General features: G+C 52.7%; 1 protein-coding gene across 1 annotated transcript in view; it reads right to left on the reverse strand.

The window, feature by feature from the left end:
• LOC135081063 (myotubularin-related protein 6) overlaps positions 1-20,323 on the reverse strand; it is a 93,901-nt gene that overhangs the window by 11,697 nt on the left and 61,881 nt on the right. Inside the window, exons 4-13 of the mRNA XM_063975788.1 lie at positions 19,746-19,903; positions 18,781-18,953; positions 13,562-13,649; positions 12,829-12,961; positions 11,786-11,861; positions 11,103-11,259; positions 7,355-7,498; positions 5,822-5,928; positions 4,432-4,560; positions 2,915-3,041 (exon numbers count right to left, since the gene is read on the reverse strand). Coding sequence (XP_063831858.1) covers positions 2,915-3,041; positions 4,432-4,560; positions 5,822-5,928; positions 7,355-7,498; positions 11,103-11,259; positions 11,786-11,861; positions 12,829-12,961; positions 13,562-13,649; positions 18,781-18,953; positions 19,746-19,903 — 1,292 coding nt within the window. The remainder of the gene's footprint in view (positions 1-2,914; positions 3,042-4,431; positions 4,561-5,821; positions 5,929-7,354; positions 7,499-11,102; positions 11,260-11,785; positions 11,862-12,828; positions 12,962-13,561; positions 13,650-18,780; positions 18,954-19,745; positions 19,904-20,323) is intronic.

Below are 20,323 nucleotides of genomic sequence, written 5' to 3' on the forward strand. Positions count from 1 at the left end.
GTAAGGAAGGACGGCAATTGCTAGCAGTATTCAGAGATCCTTGGAAAATCCACCACAGGAGAACAAGAAGCTTCTAAAAGCTATTCCTTACCCTGGCCAGGTAGTTGAAATGGTGGTAGGTAGAGTGCTATGGAGTGATTCACGGCAACTACTAGCCCGCTAGCAAGATTCAAAGGTTCTTATAGTCTAGCAGCTCCACCATAGGAGAACAAGAAGCCTGGAATCTAGAAGCCACTCCTCTTCTTATCTTGTGTGGTGTACAGTGTAAGCTCGCACACTCAATGCAGCCGCCCGTCGCACAGTCGCGACAGCAATATCTTTACGCGCGAGCGATAAGGATGGGGAGCTTGGGGTCATTGGACGATCTATCTGCATGGCGACCGGACTTTATTATGCTCACCCGTGCCAGGTAGGTGATTGGTAAGGAAGGGCGGCAATTGCTAGCAGGATTCAGAGATCCTTGGAAAATCCACCACAGGAGAACAAGAAGGATCTAAAAGCTATTCCTTACCCTGGCCAGGTAGTTAATGTAGTGGTAGAACGCTATGGAGTGCTTCATGGCAACCGCTAGCAGGATTCAGAGGTTCTTATAGTCTAGCAGCTCCACCATAGGAGAACAAGAAGCAGCTTGTGTGGTGTACAGTGTAAGTTCGCACACTCAATGCAGCCGCCCGTCGCACAGTCGCGACAGCAATATCCTTACGCGCGAGCGATAAGGATGGGGAGCTTGGGGTCATTGGACGATCTATCTGCATGGCGACCGGACTTTATTATGCTCACCCTGGCCAGGTAGCTGATGTGGTGCTCGAGCGCGGAGCAGTGCTCCACGGCGGCGGGCAGCAGGTCGCCGAGCGGCTCGCGCGGGTGCACGCCGCTCTCGTGCCGGCAGCACGCGCCGGGACTGAGCCAGCACGCGCCGGGACCAGGAGCCAGCACGCGCCGGGACCAGGAGCCAACACTCACCCTGGCCAGGTAGCTGATGTGGTGCTCGAGCGCGGAGCAGTGCTCCACGGCGGCGGGCAGCAGGTCGCCCAGCGGCTCGCGCGGGTGCACGCCGCTCTCGTGCCGGCAGCACGCGCCGGGACTAGCAGCCAGCACGCGCCGGGACTAGCAGCCAGCACGCGCCGGGACTAGCAGCCAGCACGCGCCGGGACTAGCAGCCAGCACGCGCCGGGACTAGCAGCCAGCACGCGCCGGGACTAGCAGCCAGCACGCGCCGGGACTGAACCAGCACGCGCCGGGACTAGCAGCCAGCACTAGCAGCCAGCACTCACCCTGGCCAGGTAGCTGATGTGGTGCTCGAGCGCGGAGCAGTGCTCCACGGCGGCGGGCAGCAGGTCGCCCAGCGGCTCGCGCGGATGCACGCCGCTCTCGTGCCGGCAGCACGCGCCGGGACCAGCAGCCAGCACGCGCCGGGACTAGCAACCAGCACGCGCGGGGACTAGGAGCCAGCACGCGCCGGGACTAGGAGCCACACTAGGAGCCAGCACTCACCCGGGCCAGGTAGCTGATGTGGTGCTCGAGCGCGGAGCAGTGCTCCACGGCGGCGGGCAGCAGGTCGCCCAGCGGCTCGCGCGGATGCACGCCGCTCTCGTGCCGGCAGCACGCGCCGGGACCAGCAGCCAGCACGCGCCGGGACTAGCAACCAGCACGCGCGGGGACTAGGAGCCAGCACGCGCCGGGACTAGGAGCCACACTAGGAGCCAGCACTCACCCGGGCCAGGTAGCTGATGTGGTGCTCGAGCGCGGAGCAGTGCTCCACGGCGGCGGGCAGCAGGTCGCCCAGCGGCTCGCGCGGATGCACGCCGCTCTCGTGCCGGCAGCACGCGCCGGGACCAGCAGCCAGCACGCGCCGGGACTAGCAACCAGCACGCGCGGGGACTAGGAGCCAGCACGCGCCGGGACTAGGAGCCACACTAGGAGCCAGCACTCACCCGGGCCAGGTAGCTGATGTGGTGCTCGAGCGCGGAGCAGTGCTCCACGGCGGCGGGCAGCAGGTCGCCCAGCGGCTCGCGCGGGTGCACGCCGCTCTCGTGCCGGCAGCACGCGCCGGGACTGAGCCAGCACGCGCCGGGACCAGGAGCCAGCACTTACCCTGGCCAGGTAGCTGATGTGGTGCTCGAGCGCGGAGCAGTGCTCCACGGCGGCGGGCAGCAGGTCGCCCAGCGGCTCGCGCGGGTGCACGCCGCTCTCGTGCCGGCAGCACGCGCCGGGACCAGCAGCCAGCACGCGCCGGGACTAGCAACCAGCACGCGCGGGGACTAGGAGCCAGCACGCGCCGGGACTAGGAGCCACACTAGGAGCCAGCACTCACCCGGGCCAGGTAGCTGATGTGGTGCTCGAGCGCGGAGCAGTGCTCCACGGCGGCGGGCAGCAGGTCGCCCAGCGGCTCGCGCGGATGCACGCCGCTCTCGTGCCGGCAGCACGCGCCGGGACCAGCAGCCAGCACGCGCCGGGACTAGCAACCAGCACGCGCGGGGACTAGGAGCCAGCACGCGCCGGGACTAGGAGCCACACTAGGAGCCAGCACTCACCCGGGCCAGGTAGCTGATGTGGTGCTCGAGCGCGGAGCAGTGCTCCACGGCGGCGGGCAGCAGGTCGCCCAGCGGCTCGCGCGGATGCACGCCGCTCTCGTGCCGGCAGCACGCGCCGGGACCAGCAGCCAGCACGCGCCGGGACTAGCAACCAGCACGCGCGGGGACTAGGAGCCAGCACGCGCCGGGACTAGGAGCCACACTAGGAGCCAGCACTCACCCGGGCCAGGTAGCTGATGTGGTGCTCGAGCGCGGAGCAGTGCTCCACGGCGGCGGGCAGCAGGTCGCCCAGCGGCTCGCGCGGGTGCACGCCGCTCTCGTGCCGGCAGCACGCGCCGGGACTGAGCCAGCACGCGCCGGGACCAGGAGCCAGCACTTACCCTGGCCAGGTAGCTGATGTGGTGCTCGAGCGCGGAGCAGTGCTCCACGGCGGCGGGCAGCAGGTCGCCCAGCGGCTCGCGCGGGTGCACGCCGCTCTCGTGCCGGCAGTACATGCCGCGCCAGAACCTACGGTCATTCATCATTTTGTACTATACTATAGCCACCGAATAATAATAAGTACTACGTACAGAAATTTTTCTTCGCGAAGGTAGGTATTTGTATGCTCGATGTCGTTAACAATATGGTGTAATTTGTGTGGTAAAACGTTTGTTTGAACCAAATAAACCATTTTTATTTCTTCTTCTTTCTTTCCTTATTTCTAATTTAGCTTGTCTCAAGAGTCGAGCACCATTTTGTTGACAAATGTACTGCGCCCATTCCATAGGGCTGACTTCGGTAAAATAATGTGTGACGTGAAGTGGCAAACTGCGAAAAATTTAGGAGGAAATACATGATTATGCATGAATAATATTTTGTGTTTCTATCATTATTCAGTTACACATACACCACCGTTTTTTCTACTTCCCATCATACGTACACTCGGCATCAAATAAACCGCACCTCCCGCGACAAGCACTTTCAAACGTATGCATCCCCACATCCCACCAATATTGGCACCATTTAAAAGCCTAGTTCTTAACTTCATTTCATTAAAGGAAAGGTTTTTACCCCAAAAATGTGTCTTTAGAAGGATCTAGAGTCACTTAATCAAAAAATAGGTAGTTACGCTTGAGCCAACTTTTATGGCTATAAAACTGTTAAGTTGCAATTAATCGCTATCCATCTGTTAAAGAGGACACGTGAGATCATTATTAGGTTTTATAACCATAAAAATTGGTCTAATTGATCCCAGAGGTAAGCCCAAAGTGAGGTCTTTTTTCAAGTCACATTTATGGTATATGTTAATCATTTAAGAAATAAAATGTGTTTTTCTTCAAGGATATTTATTGAGCTTTCAAATAACACCAATATTGTTGGGGCACCATGATTGTGTCAGAAGAAAATCTAAAAAATCTAAAGTTCGCGTCGCGGAAGGTGCGGTTTATTTAATGTTGAGTGTAGTTTATCTATATATATAAAAGAAAGTCGTGTTAGTTACTCCACTTATAACTCAAGAACGGCTGAACCGATTTAGCTGAAAATTGTCAGGGAGGTAGTTTAGAGCCAGGTGAAGGACATAGGATACTTTTTATTCCGTTCGAAATTAAAAAAAAAGTCTGCTTATTTATTGCCATTAAGGCGGAACAAAGTTCGCCGGGTCAGCTAGTTATCTATACAATGCAAAAGCAAATGGGTGAAGAATACACATGCGTGCGTCAATGCTCGCTCTTGAGTGTCTTGTCGATTAAATATCTCAGTAGGTGCCGTCCCGCGTGTTTTGTTTTAGATGCAAACTCGCGGAGATGAACAGGCCTGGTCAGACTTCGAAATCCTTGGTAGAGGCCTTTGTCCAGTGGACGACATTTAGCTGAAACGAACTAATAAAAAAACTTAGAGAGAAGGATCTTAGTTTTACCTTATGCTTTGCGCGCTAAGGTCCGGTTTCAAGACATCAGGGTGAGCTTTGGGGTTGTATAACGGATTCTTGTACTCGTGGAGGTGGTTCGCCATGTAGCCCCATAGCGAGAACGTTCGCTCCGATAACCTGCGACATAATGTATGCAAATATTTATCATCGCCTTTGAGTAAAAACCTCGAGAATGCATTTTTGCTCTTTTTTTTATGTGACTGGAGGCAAACGAGCAGACGGATCACCTGATGGTAAGCAATGAGGGCTATCGTTTTTATACTCAACAGTTGGCACCCCTGGCGATTGACAGGACCTTACTCTACAGTGGCGCAATCTTGATGAGTGCAAATGCTATAGTCCTCCTACCACTTTAGCGCTCACCAGTTGGCGCCAATCTTCGCTACTAGCAAGTGACAGGACCTTACTCTACAGTGGCGCCAACTGGGGAGCACTAAAACGATAGCTCATTGCCGTCGCCCATGCATTTCGGTCATCTTACAGAATATAACAATTCTGGATATAAAAACGGATTAATTACTTTTTTTACACTTAAGAGGTTTTCACTCTAAAGCTTCGTTAAACAGTTTTAAAGAAAGAAGGACTGTTATTCCTCATTTTCCTGATCATTAATTCCTTTCCAAATTCCGAAAGTAGGCATTTTCCTTTTAATTCCCGTTTCCCCGTTTTTAACTCGACACTGGCAAGAGGCATAGCATAGCCATAAAAAAAAAGAAGGACTGTTCCTACATGTTACTGCTACCGCTGCAACTCCTGTGTAGCCAGGATCTACAGCGTGATCGTCAATAAAACCCCAACCAGTGAAGGCTAAGTTGGTCCCGGGGAATGTTAAACTATCACTGGATTCGCAACGTAATTAGAAGAACAAGTAGCTCGAAATTAAAGATCGACAGTTCTCTTTGTCCAAAGCGGATGACAGATGACAAACAAAGGTTTAAGCCTCAGCCTCGAATTTAGCGGGCAGCGGCGCGGGAGCGGCGGCTGCGCGGGAGCGGGGCGGGCAACGCAGACCGAAAAACAAGCGGGCAGCTCGCGCGGCGCTTTAGCAGCGAAGTGTTGTGTTCAGGGTTGTGTTGTCGAGATATTCGTTATTATTCGCAAACGAAATGTCTGAACAACGGCGACAATTTTATTTCGATTCAAATTTATTCCTAACGCTCGATTTATTGTGGGCAAAAGAAGGAGTGCGCTGCCCGCTCGTTGCCCGCTCCCTCGCCGCTGCCCGCTCGTTGCCCGCTCCCGCGCCGCTGTTTTCGAGAACCGGTCTATTTGATTTTACGCATATGATCCTGCCGCTCCCGCGCCGCTACCGCCGCCGCCCCGCTGCCCGCTAAATTCGAGGCTGAGGCCTTAAGTAAGCTGTAAATAAAGTAGTTACCTGAGGTCCCGGCGATCTTTCTGACAGTTCCCGACGAAGGTGCCGTATTGGCACGCGTGCGCGTGGTCGTGGAGCGTCAACAGGAATCGCTCGTTGAACTGGAAGGCCTGCGAACATTCACGATTAACCCTTAATCGAACAAGGTTAACTTTTTTGGACCTTAACACAAGGTACTAAAGATCAAAATAATTTGGTTAAGATTTTTCGCGGGCATTGAGAAAGAACTGGCCCGAGGGGTGCACCGTTTCCCTCGGACCCGAGTGTGGAATAGGATAGAGCCGCGGACGAATGTCCAACAGAGCAATAACTCATGGCTCCGGCTATAAGATAATGGTGACGACTGTGATGATAGTGACCGATTCGAAGGTGATAGTAGCTACTCACGCATGAGCTATGATACTAATTGCACTAATTGCCATGTCCCGTGACCAGACGATATTAAAACACTCTTACAGCATTGTTACGCTTCGGCGGTTGGAGGTAAGATAGCCAGTTCCTCTGTGAAGCTCGCACCCACCTTCCTCGTAATCATCACTTTCCATCAGGTGAGATGCAGGTCAAGAGCTTCTTAGTTATGGATTAGTACCTCCGGCCGCTGCCGCGAGAGCTGCCACGTGCAATCCAACAGCTGCGTGAACCCGGCCGCCATTTCCACGACCCACAATCGTCCATCGACATATGTGACGCTTTTTAGACGCATATGCGTCCATCAACGTTCGAGTCGTGTCACTTTTATGGCTGAAATGAGGGAGATATACATATGTAGTACCTCAGGCCGTTGCCGCGTGAACTTTTGACCGAATGATAGCCAGTCCTTCTCGATCAGCGCCACTCTCCAGTACTGATGTCCACGTCATACCTCTTGAGGCGTTTGCGATAACGTTTCAGCGGTTCAGCTCAACTCATTGAGCATGCAGAGTTAGTCGTCTTGACAGTTTTTTTTTTCAGCAGTAGACCGTATTTCTTCTTACACTGTGTTCATTTGTAGGGCCTTAATTGCTTAAATTATGATGTTATTTATGACGATATCAAGAGCCTTTGTTGTAGTGCTTCAAACCCAGAATGTTACTAATCTTGCCTAAGTCTGTTGTTCCGGCAGTGGTCATTTCGGGTGAAGCTCGCTTCCACCTTCAGCCTGATCATCAGTGTCCATCAAGTGGACGTTATGGATTAGATACCTCTGGCATGCTATGCTCGGAGTTTCTCTGCGTGATCGAATCAGAAAAGAGGAGATTCGTAGGAGAACCAAAGTGATTGACATAGCCCGCAGAATCGCTAAAATCAAGTAGCAGCGGTCGAGGCACATAGCTCGTAGAGCTGATGGCCGCTGGGGCAGGAAAGTTCTTGAGTGGCGACCACGAGCCGGAAGACGTAGCGTGGGCAGGCCTCCCACTAGGTGGACCGACGATCTGGTGAAGGTCGCGGGAGGTGCCTGGAAGTGAGCGGTGCAAGACCGGTCTTCGTGGAAGTCCTTGGGGTAGGTCTTTGTCCAGCAGTGGAAGTCTTTCGGCTGAAACGAACGAACGAACGAACCTCCGGCCGTTGCCGCGTGAGCTGCCACGTGCAGTCCAAAAGTTGGGTGAATACAGGCGCGCGCTCGCGACCGTCGCACGCCACGTGCCCGCAGCGCGCCGTGAACTTGTGCCCGAATGACAGCCAGTCCTTCTCGATTAGCGCCTGAAACAATCATGTTAATACATCAATCGTGGGACATGATACAAAAAAGCGTGAGACGTCCACCTACAAGGTGACTGACGACATCGTAAAGGTAGCAGAGAAGCGCTGGACGCAGGCTGCTACCAATCGATCAACATGGAAAGCATTGGGGGAGGCCTATGTTCAGCAGTGGACGTCCTATGGCTGAAATGATGATGATGATGATAATACATCAATACAGGAAGGATACTGGTCAAAAAGTCCTCGAGTGGCAACCACGGGAGAACCGTAAACCGACGATCTGGTTAAGGTCGTAGAAAGTACCTGGATGCGGATTCGAATCCGCAACCCGGGTACGCGTCCGATAACAGACCCAAAACTGCACACGGAATAGTGGATACCATTGGGTTTATGTGGTAGACGTGGATCTTTGAGAGCTTGAGACAGGGACTGACAAACCGCACAAGACTGAAGCAAATGACATCGCCTATCGGAGGCCAATACACACTGTAGGAATCGCCCCGTTTTTTACCCTGGAAAATGGCTTGCCAGGGGACTAGAATTCACTAAAAACTCGGGGGGTTCCCTTTGCTGTTTAGTGGCCATCAGTGTACTAGAAACGGATGTTCTCTACGACGTTCGGTCCCAGCCGTCGCTGCAGTGAACACATACTAACGCCCGCCTCTATGGTAGTGTATCTACTAGAGCAGTCTTTCCCAAAGTGGGCGATAACGCCCCCTTGTGGGCGCTGCAGGCTTAAAGGGGGGCGGTAAGAGACCCAGAAAAAAAATCGGGATGTTGTGTAGAGGCTTGGGAGGCGTCATCTACTAGGAGGACTCTTAGACATCGACTGAGCTCTCTCTTTATTCTCAAAGTGGGCAGTAGACTAAATAAGTTTGGGAACCGCTGTACTAGAGGCAGCCGCGGGCCGAGCGGCTACCTCATCCCGAGCCAGAAAATGTGGCTCGGTCCGCGGCGATGAAATTTGCCTCACAACGAATCGTGCCATAGGTTGTGGCGGCTACTTGACCTGAGGCTGTCTCTAGTGGAGATCTGGCTTTAGGACGAGGCAGCCGATCGGCCCAAGGTTGCCTCTATCTAGGCGCGGTAGCGGCACACACTGACCTGGAAGCCTGCGCCGTGCGGTCCCATCCCAGCCGTCGCTGCAGTGGACGCACAGTGACGGCCGCCTCTATGGCACACTGACCTGGAAGCCGTTGATGGTGCGGTAGTGCGGCTCGAGGCACAGCGCCGCTAAGGAACACACTTGCGCCGTGCGGTCCCAGCCGTCGCACAGTGGACGCACAGTGACGCCCGCCTCTTGGCACACTGACCTGGAAGCCGTTGATGGTGCGGTAGTGCGGCTGGAGGCACAGCGCCGCTAAGGAACACACTTGCGCCGTGCGGTCCCAGCCGTCGCACAGTGGACGCACAGTGACGCCCGCCTCTTGGCACACTGACCTGGAAGCCGTTGATGGTGCGGTAGTGCGGCTCGAGGCACAGCGCCGCTAAGGAACACACTTGCGCCGTGCGGTCCCAGCCGTCGCACAGTGGACGCACAGTGACGCCCGCCTCTTGGCACACTGACCTGGAAGCCGTTGATGGTGCGGTAGTGCGGCTCGAGGCACAGCGCCGCTAAGGAACACACTTGCGCCGTGCGGTCCCAGCCGTCGCACAGTGGACGCACAGTGACGCCCGCCTCTTGGCACACTGACCTGGAAGCCGTTGATGGTGCGGTAGTGCGGCTCGAGGCACAGCGCCGCTAAGGAACACACTTGCGCCGTGCGGTCCCAGCCGTCGCACAGTGGACGCACAGTGACGCCCGCCTCTATGGCACACTGACCTGGAAGCCGTTGATGGTGCGGTAGTGCGGCTCGAGGCACAGCGCCGCTAAGGAACACACTTGCGCCGTGCGGTCCCAGCCGTCGCACAGTGGACGCACAGTGACGCCCGCCTCTATGGCACACTGACCTGGAAGCCGTTGATGGTGCGGTAGTGCGGCTCGAGGCACAGCGCCGCTAAGGAACACACTTGCGCCGTGCGGTCCCAGCCGTCGCACAGTGGACGCACAGTGACGCCCGCCTCTTGGCACACTGACCTGGAAGCCGTTGATGGTGCGGTAGTGCGGCTCGAGGCACAGCGCCGCTAAGGAACACACTTGCGCCGTGCGGTCCCAGCCGTCGCACAGTGGACGCACAGTGACGGCCGCCTCTATGGCACACTGACCTGGAAGCCGTTGATGGTGCGGTAGTGCGGCTCGAGGCACAGCGCCGCTAAGGAACACACTTGCGCCGTGCGGTCCCAGCCGTCGCACAGTGGACGCACAGTGACGCCCGCCTCTATGGCACACTGACCTGGAAGCCGTTGATGGTGCGGTAGTGCGGCTCGAGGCACAGCGCCGCTAAGGAACACACTTGCGCCGTGCGGTCCCAGCCGTCGCACAGTGGACGCACAGTGACGCCCGCCTCTATGGCACACTGACCTGGAAGCCGTTGATGGTGCGGTAGTGCGGCTCGAGGCACAGCGCCGCTAAGGAACACACTTGCGCCGTGCGGTCCCAGCCGTCGCACAGTGGACGCACAGTGACGCCCGCCTCTTGGCACACTGACCTGGAAGCCGTTGATGGTGCGGTAGTGCGGCTCGAGGCACAGCGCCGCTAAGGAACACACTTGCGCCGTGCGGTCCCAGCCGTCGCACAGTGGACGCACAGTGACGGCCGCCTCTTGGCACACTGACCTGGAAGCCGTTGATGGTGCGGTAGTGCGGCTCGAGGCACAGCGCCGCTAAGGAACACACTTGCGCCGTGCGGTCCCAGCCGTCGCACAGTGGACGCACAGTGACGGCCGCCTCTTGGCACACTGACCTGGAAGCCGTTGATGGTGCGGTAGTGCGGCTCGAGGCACAGCGCCGCTAAGGAACACACTTGCGCCGTGCGGTCCCAGCCGTCGCACAGTGGACGCACAGTGACGGCCGCCTCTTGGCACACTGACCTGGAAGCCGTTGATGGTGCGGTAGTGCGGCTCGAGGCACAGCGCCGCTAAGGAACACACTTGCGCCGTGCGGTCCCAGCCGTCGCACAGTGGACGCACAGTGACGGCCGCCTCTTGGCACACTGACCTGGAAGCCGTTGATGGTGCGGTAGTGCGGCTCGAGGCACAGCGCCGCTAAGGAACACACTTGCGCCGTGCGGTCCCAGCCGTCGCACAGTGGACGCACAGTGACGGCCGCCTCTTGGCACACTGACCTGGAAGCCGTTGATGGTGCGGTAGTGCGGCTCGAGGCACAGCGCCGCTAAGGAACACACTTGCGCCGTGCGGTCCCAGCCGTCGCACAGTGGACGCACAGTGACGGCCGCCTCTTGGCACACTGACCTGGAAGCCGTTGATGGTGCGGTAGTGCGGCTCGAGGCACAGCGCCGCTAAGGAACACACTTGCGCCGTGCGGTCCCAGCCGTCGCACAGTGGACGCACAGTGACGGCCGCCTCTTGGCACACTGACCTGGAAGCCGTTGATGGTGCGGTAGTGCGGCTCGAGGCACAGCGCCGCTAAGGAACACACTTGCGCCGTGCGGTCCCAGCCGTCGCACAGTGGACGCACAGTGACGGCCGCCTCTTGGCACACTGACCTGGAAGCCGTTGATGGTGCGGTAGTGCGGCTCGAGGCACAGCGCCGCTAAGGAACACACTTGCGCCGTGCGGTCCCAGCCGTCGCTACAGTGAACGCACACACTGACACCCGACTCTATTGCGCACGCGATCCACCAAGACGTGTCTAGAATCGACCTGTTGAAAACAACATGTAGTCACAAGTGTAACGCCTGTATTCAGAAACGATGCTTGCTTAAGTGAAGCAGCAAATCGAACGCACAGCGTTGAATGCTCTGTGATTGGTTCGTGTGTCACCCTGTGCGTCCACGCGCAATGTGAGACCTCATAGTAAACAATTTTGAATTAATCCGTTACTTTCATTTAACTAATCAAAAAATATTCGACACGTATTTTTAACTTTTTCAAAATAAAGAAAATTGACAGAAATAAAGCGCGCCAAAGAGGCCCGTGACGTTAAGGCGTGGTTAAAGGGGTAGCACAGTGTGACGTCACTCAATTTCAACGCGCCATAACTTCGTAATTATTTGTTTAATTGTCTCTAGTTCGAGGCCTAAAAATATCAACATACGAGTAAACACAAGTCACCCAAATTCGGCATTAATGCGTTATGAAAAAAATACTCTATTGTATCTATTTCTATTGATGATGAAATGAATAGATACAGGAAAAAATATACTGAATTTCGCAACTAATAACTTACTTTATGTGTTTCAGCCACCCCGAGGACTCTAAGCCGTTGAGGAAGGAAGACATGGTCGGACTGTTTTGTTCACAAGCTGAAAAAATATGTAAAAAATCTGAGTATTTGCCATACACTATGAGACTGAATATCAGTTTCAACTTGAGCTATATTCCAGCTATAGGACTGAGACCCAAAACGTTTCATTTTGTATTTGCTGAAGCGCGTTGTTACCGCGATGTAATTTTTAGACAGCGCCATCTCTGGGCGACAGCGAGAACTGTCTTTTTTCCAACACACACTTTCACACACTATTACACAGTGACAAGTAAACAGAACCATAGTTCTAGCGCTAATCAATCAGTGCCGGAGGTATGGGAGCGGCTTTTGTTAAGTCAAACTTCAGCGAGACTTAAAATCTTTTTCAGATTTATATGCTCTGTCAATGTCACCCCTCCCATGTCAAGTTAGGTTAGGTTAGGCTCCCTACCTCCCGGGAGGGGCTGTGGTAGAGAAGGCTTTGTCCGGAAACCCACAATCTCCTCCCACTTATGGCGAGTGACGGAGCACCGGGGTCTTTTTAGTGGGTATGCCTCGTCCTTCTGACTTGGTGAGCCCCACATAACCTACCCTGTCCCCGCAGGGTAGGTATGCGATTCAACGCATTTTTTCCCCGTAAAAAAAATGCTCCCTACCTCAAGATTATCACTGAAGCGTGAACTGTCACAGGTCGCGCGACCTGTCATTGGCTTTGATCGCGCCGGCGATGCGATCTGCACGCGTTGGTGTGGTTGAAGCATGAATTAAGCGCTAAACCTATGCATAAAGTTTTTTCTATTGTATTCTCATCATCATCATCATTTCAGCCATAGGACGTCCACTGCTGAACATAGGCCTCCCCCAATGCTTTCCATGTTGATCGATTGGCAGCGGTCTGCGTCCAGCGCTTCCCTGCTACCTTTACGATGTCGTCGGTCCACCTTGTAGGTGGACGTCCCACGCTGCGTTTTCCGGTGCGCGGCCTCCATTCCAGAACCTTTGTATTGTTATTGTATTCTACTTACTCTCAACTAGTTTCTGCAAACTCTTGCGCATCACGTGGATGTTGCCTATGCCCATGAACTGGAACTTGATGTTTTCGTAGAACGCCTCGTTCTCGTAGCCTTTTCCCGCTGCCCGGTTCACCATTGCGTTTATCTGTAAAAGATTTTAATCATTGCAGTGTTTGGCCACTTTTGAGATAAAATGTATTATTCCACTTTGTTCACTTGGGTGAAAGTGGAATTTTTAGTGTCCGCATTTCACCTTGGAACCATTTCACCTAGCTTCATTTTTCATGTGAATTGAGTTGACTAAAAAGCGGTCGCTTTTGTTCACCTAGAATTAATTCACCCAGGTTTTCGCATCTGTTTACCTAGGTGAATTAGTTTCTAGGTTTTGAGTTCTAATTCACACCCTTACTTTAAAGTTTAAACTATAAACTGAGGTATTTTATTAATAACTGAACTAACGTATTGTTATAAGGCCTGGTTCAGACACGGTGAAAATCGCACGGTTACTGGGCAGTTTTCGTACGTCATCATCATCATCATCTCAGCCATAGGACGTCCACTGCTGAACATAACTCCCCCAATTCTTTCCATGTTGCCCGGTTGGTAGCGGCCTGCGTCCAGCGCCTTCTTAATTCTTGTACATTTGCATCAAATCGTAAAGGCACGATTACCGCCTCAGCGCCTCACCAATGAGAACCACCCAGTAACCGCGCGATTATCTGAACCAGGCCTTAAATATACTTACCCTCGGCCGTGTGTCGACGACATACATATAACCGCAGTTGGGGTTCGCTCGCCGGATCAAGTCCAGCATCTGTTCGTCTTCCATGCATCTGTGGAAACAATAAAAACAATAATTTAACTATCTAATTACGTAGCATTTGTGTTATTGCAACATGAACAGGAGTACTAGAATATTTACATACTAGTTTTTGGTCACGGCATCGCGTGCGTGAATTTCGGTCTGCCATAGGACCTTATCGCGCCCGATTTTCCCTTTGGAAAACCAGGATAAAATCTCAAAATATCTATAAAAACTAAAACGCACTTAGCAGAGAACCTGCTGAGAGTAAGTACTGTACTAAAGACTGTAACTTACATAGCAGAGAGTCCACTGGGAGTAAGTAGATACTGTACTAAGGACTGTGACCTGGCCGGAGCCTGCTGAGAGTGAGTACTGTAGTGAGAACTGTGACACACCTAGCAAGAGAGCCCATAGAGCAGGGATGGCGAACCTTTAAGTATCAACGTGCCACTATTCTAAAAAAATGTTTGAAGTAGTCATAGACACGTGCCATTAAATTAACACCTAATGCTATCAAGTGGCACCACTGGTGAGTGACACGACCTTATTCTACAGTGGCACTAACTGATGACGGCAAATACGATAGCTCATAATCAAAACACATTATTTACTATTGAATTACTGAATTTGTGATTGATGGCGTGCCCAAAATATTATGTCGCGTGCCATCATTGGCACGCGTGCCATTGGTTCGTAAGAGATGCCATAGAAAGTAAGAACTGTAGTAAGATTTGTGACGCACCTAGTTGAGAATCTACGAGGAGACTGGCTGCAGCGTCATTGTCGCATTCTAGCAAGTACTACAACGCTTTGAGTAGCAGTGCTATACGGTTGGAAACGACGAGAAGAAGAAAGCTGCCACGAGAACCGGTACCCTGCTCTTGCAGTGTTTGTCAGGTCAGCGTTTTCGCCTGGTTGCGCTAGCTCTTACTCACTTAGAGGCTGGCTGCCAAAGAGTAAAGTAATTACTTGGCTGCAGCATTACTGTCGCAGACTGGAAGTACTAAAGGCTTGCCAGGTCATAGCTGGCTCACTCACCCAGAGAATACGTAATTATCGCCGACTATTACAAGCGATCTGGACTTGTAGTAAGGGACTTATACGGACTTAGGGTTGCCAGGTCCAAAAACACAAAAGCCGGACTATGTGCTTCATTTGGCCGGACATTTTACCCTAAAAGCCGGACATGCGACGGGGGGGGGGGGGGGGGGTGCAATTAGTGAGCTCACGAGTGAGAGTACTGTCATCATCGATTGCCTAACGTCCTGATGCGTGCGTGCCTTATTCTATGGCTCGACTTTCGCCTGGCGCGGCAGCCAAATATAAAGCCTAACAAAAGCCGGACAGGCCGGACATCGGTTATTTTGGCCGGACAGGCAATCAAAAAGCCTAACTATGTCCGGCTTTATCCGGACGCCTGGCAACCCTATACGGACTTATGCCTGATTTCACCATCAATTCCTAATTTTTAAGTGACCGCTATGAAAACAAAATTCCTCTTATGTGTTACCATAGGGGTCACTTAAAAATTAGGGATTGATGGTGAAAACGGGCATTAGAACTATATTACTCACCTAGCAGAGAACCCACTTAGAGGCTGGCTGCAGCGCGCGATGGCCGCTTTGTTGTGGTGCAGGTACGCCAGCGCCGGCAGCCGGCCGCGGGATCTGAAGCTAGTACTATAACGCACATAGCAGAAAGCCTGCTGTGACTGTAGTAAGAACTGTGACGTACCTACCAAAGAACCGACTATTATCGCCGACTATAACAAGCGATCTGAGTAAGTAAGGGACCTAGACCTATATTACGCACCTAGCAGAGAACCCGCTTAGAGGCTGGCTGCAGCGCGCGATGGCCGCTTTGTTGTGGTGCAGATACGCCAGCGCCGGCAGCCGGCCGCGGGACAGTAAAGTAGTAGGGAGTGTTATGAGAGAAAATGCAGCCTAGAAACCTAGAGAACCTGCTGTGATTGTAGTAAGAACTGTGACGCATCTAGCAGGGAACCCGATAAGAGGCTGGCTGCAGCATTATTGTCGCAGACTGGAAGTACTAAAGGCTTGCCAGGTCATAGCTGTCTCACTCACCCAGAGAACCCGCTGCAGCGTATTTATCGCCGACTATAACAAGCGATCTGGACTATAAAGAAGCTCCGCCTCAGGCTAGAGGCTCGAGGAACCCCCAATCCCCTCCACCAGTTGTTTTTTATAGAGGTAGACCTATATTGCTCACCTAGCACAGAACCCGCTTAGAGGCTGGCTGCAGCGCGCGATAGCCGCTTTGTTGTGGTGCAGATACGCCGGCGCCGGCAGCCGGCCCAGGACTGTCGTAGAGAGTGTGATGAGAGAACCTGCGGCCTAGAAACCTAGCAAAGAACCTGCTGAAACTGTAGTAAGAACTGTGGACAGTAGGTAAGTAGTAGGGAGTGTGATGAGAGAGCCTGAAACCTAGAAACCTGGCAGATACCTGCTGTGGTGACTGTAGTAAGAACTGTGACGCACATAGCAAAGAACCCGCTGAGAGGCTGGCTGCAGCATTACTGTCGCAGACTGGAAGTACTATAGGCTTACAAGTTCCAATTTTTAAATGACCCCTATGAAAACAAAATTCCTGTTATGTGTCACTTAAAAATTAGGTATTGATGGTGAAAACGGGCATATTACTCACCTAGCAGAGAACCCGCTTAGAGGCTGGCTGCAGCGCGCGATGGCCGCTTTGTTGTGGTGCAGATACGCCAGCGCCGGCAGTCGGCCGCGGGATCTAAAGCTAGTACTATAACGCACCTAACAAAGAGCCTGATGTGACTGTAGTAAGAACTGTGACGCACCTAGCAAAGAACCGACTATTATCGCCGACTATAACAAGTGATCTCAGAAAGTAAGGGACCTAGACCTATATTACGCACCTAGCAGAGAACCCGCTTAGAGGCTGGCTGCAGCGCGCAATGGCCGCTTTGTTGTGGTGCAGATACGCCAGCGCCGGCAGCCGGCCGCGGGACAGTAAGTAGTAGGGAGTGTGATGAGAGAACCTGCGGCCTAGAAACCTAGCAAAGAACCTGCTGAAACTGTAGTAACAACTGTGACGTACATAGCAAAGAACCCGCTTAGAGGCTGGCTGCAGCATTACTGTCGCAGACTGGAAGTACTAAAGGCTCGCCAGGTCTTCGCTGGCTCACTCACCCAGAGAACCCGCTGCACCGTTATTATTGTCGACGCACCTAGTAGAGACTTTTTTACGTCGGGAAATGCTTTGCGCATACCCACTGATCAATGGGGACGGCCAGTGGGTTATGTGGGACTCTCCCCGCCTACCTACTAAAGGCGGGGCCTACCAACTAAAAGCGGAGCCTACCCACTAAAACCCGACGGTTTCCACCAGAGCCAAAAGAAACGGAGCCGCGAGTTATTGTCCTAGTTGGACATTCGGCCGCAGCTGCGCCTCAGGCTAGAGGCTCGAGGAACCCCCAATCCCCTCCACCAGTTGTTTTTTATAGAGGTAGACCTATATTGCTCACCTAGCAGAGAACCCGCTTAGAGGCTGGCTGCAGCGCGCAATGGCCGCTTTGTTGTGGTGCAGATACGCCAGCGCCGGCAGCCGGCCGCGGGATCTAAAGCTAGTACTATAACGCACATAGCAGAAAGCCTGATGTGACTGTAGTAAAAACTGTGACGCAGCTAGCAAAGAACCGACTATAACAAGCGATCTGAGAAAGTAAAGGACCTACACCTATATTACGCACCTAGCAGAGAACCCGCTAGAGGCTGGCTGCAGCGCGCGATGGCCGCTTTGTTGTGGTGCAGATACGCCAGCGCCGGCAGCCGGCCGCGGGACAGTAAGTAGTAGGGAGTGTGATGAGAGAAACTGCAGCCTAAAAACCTAGAAGATATCCTGCTGTGACTGTAGTAACAACTGTAACGCCTATCTAGCAGGGAACCCGATAAGAGGCTGGCTGCAGCATTACTGTCGCTTACAAGTTCTAATTTTTAAATGACCCCTATGAAAACAAAATTCCTGTTATGTGTCACTTAAAAATTAGGTATTGATGGTGAAAACGGGCATATTACTCACCTAGCAGAGAACCCGCTTAGAGGCTGGCTGCAGCGCGCGATGGCCGCTTTGTTGTGGTGCAGATACGCCAGCGCCGGCACCTTGCTGCGAGATTGTGACGTAGTAAGGACTGCCACGCAACTAGCAGAGAACCTGCTGAAACTGTAGTCAGAACTGTGACGTACCTAGCAAAGAACCGACTATTATCGCCGACTATAACAAGCGATCTGAGAAAGTAAGGGACCTAGACCTATATTACGCACCTAGCAGAGAACCCGCTAGAGGCTGGCTGCAGCGCGCGATGGCCGCTTTGTTGTGGTGCAGATACGCCAGCGCCGGCAGTCGGCCGCGGGACAGTAAGTAGTAGGGAGTGTGATGAGAGAACCTGCGGCCTTGAAACCTAGCAAAGAACCTGCTGAAACTGTAGTAAGAACTGTGACGTACCTAGCAGAGAACCCGCTTAGAGGCTGGCTGCAGCATTACTGCCGCAGACTAGAAGTACTATAGGCTCGCCAGGTCTTCGCTGGCTTACTCACCCAGAGAACCCGCTACAGCGTATTTATCGTCGATAATAACAAGCGATCTGGACTATAAAGAAGCTCCGCCTCAGGCTAGAGGCTCGAGGAACCCCCAATCCCCTCCACCAGTTCTTTTTTATAGAGGTATATTGCTCACCTAGCAGAGAACCCACTTAGAGGCTGGATGCAGCGCGCAATGGCCGCTTTGTTGTGGTGCAGATACGCCAGCGCCGGCACCTTGCTGCGAGATTGTGACGTAGTAAGTACTGCCACGCAACTAGCAGAGAACCTGCTGAAACTGTAGTCAGAACTGTGACGTACCTAGCAGAGAACCCGCTTAAAGGCTGGCTGCAGCGCGCAATGGCCGCTTTGTTGTGGTGCAGATACGCCAGCGCAGGCAGCCGGCCCAGGACTGTCGTAGAGAGTGTGATGAGAGAACCTGCGGCCTAGAAACCTAGCAAAGAACCTGCTGAAACTGTAGTAAGCAGTTCTTACTAACGCATCTAGCAGGGAACCCGATAAGAGGCTGGCTGCAGCATTATTGTCGCAGACTGGAAGTACTAAAGGCTCGCCAGGTCTTCGCTGGCTCTTACGCACCTAGCAGAGAACCCGCTTAGAGGCTGGCTGCAGCGCGCAATGGCCGCTTTGTTGTGGTGCAGATACGCCAGCGCCGGCAGCCGGCCGCGGGATCTGAAGCTGGCGCTGCCCAGCAATACGGCGGTCGACGCGCGCGCGGGTACGTAGATCTCACTGGGATATGTATCACACAGCTGGAAAACAATACACCTTTTAAATTAATGTCATTTTATTTGTACTATTTTGCACCGCCTACTCAAATTCTCTTTTTTGACTTAACTTTTTGGTTAGCTGGAAGAGAATGCCACATAAATAAATAAATAAATAAATAAATAAATAAATCTTTGGACAATTTCACACAGCGCCAGCTAGCCCCAAAGTAAGCAACTTTAATGCTTGTGTTATGGGTGCTAGCTTGACGGATACACTACTACATGGCATTAAGCTCGCCTGTTGTACCGATATTTTTTGTGTGTGCAATAAAGATTTCAAATAAATACAACCCGGTCGATTTAACTGCGCACCTGGCGGGCGTGACGTCACATCGACGTTTCGGTACGGACGGGGCGAACGCGGGTAAGTGAAAGGGAGAGTCGCATTCCAGCGAGATGCGCAGTTAGCTAGATCAGTTTGTAAGTTGTGATTGGCCGACAGGTTTCGCTTTGATAAATTAACGAATGTCTTTAAAAGTAGAAACAATCATGATAACTGATAACACACAGTAAATATTTGCCAATGGTTACTAACATACGAGTAGATTTTGTGCATCTTTACAAATCAAATTATTCACAAAGTAGGATTGTATTGTATTTCACACTTAACGTGCTAATTATTTCATTTACTCTTTCATTCAAGTCATCTGCCAATACCAGTACTGATTCTTAGAGTCCCCGGAGGCCTAGTGTTTGTTAAGCGTCAAGAAGTTTAAAGTACTAATTTATTTAATAATTTAACAATTTTGGGGAAACTATACATTTTAAATATACCTCATAATCCTTATTAGCTGTGCATAAAACCCATTGCTCGTTGGGGACGTTCATCCTCTGGAACTCCGTCTGTATGTCGAAGAAGTTCCATCCGGCCGACTTCGGGAGGTCGTCTGGAGTGGACTTGTAGTGGAAACAGTACAGCTCATCTATGTGAACTGAAAAGAAAATTTAGCAATTAACAAAGAGAAGGGTCGTAGGTTCACCCTGTGGGTGGACGTCCTACGCTGCGCTTTTCGGTACGTGGCCGCCACTCCAGAACCTTGCTGCCCCATCAGCCGTCAGTTCTGCGTACTATATGCCCTGCCCTTCAGCTTGCTAATCCGTTGGGCTATGTCAGCGACTTTAGTTCGTTTACTTAAAGGTAGCGGGAAGGCGCTGGATGCAGGCCGCCACCAACCGGCCATTGTGGAAATCATTGGGGGAGGCCTATGTTCAGCAGTGGATGTCCTATGGCTGAAATGATGATGATGAAAGAAAAAAGGAAGAAAATAACTTGATCCTTCAACGCTCCTAAAAGCGCCACCGTCAAGTCTCCAAAAATAACATATTTTTGACCCTTTAACATCATTAGGTCA

The sequence above is a fragment of the Ostrinia nubilalis genome, chromosome 19 (assembly GCF_963855985.1).
Source record: "Ostrinia nubilalis chromosome 19, ilOstNubi1.1, whole genome shotgun sequence".
In the NCBI taxonomy this organism is placed as follows: Eukaryota; Metazoa; Arthropoda; class Insecta; order Lepidoptera; family Crambidae; genus Ostrinia; species Ostrinia nubilalis.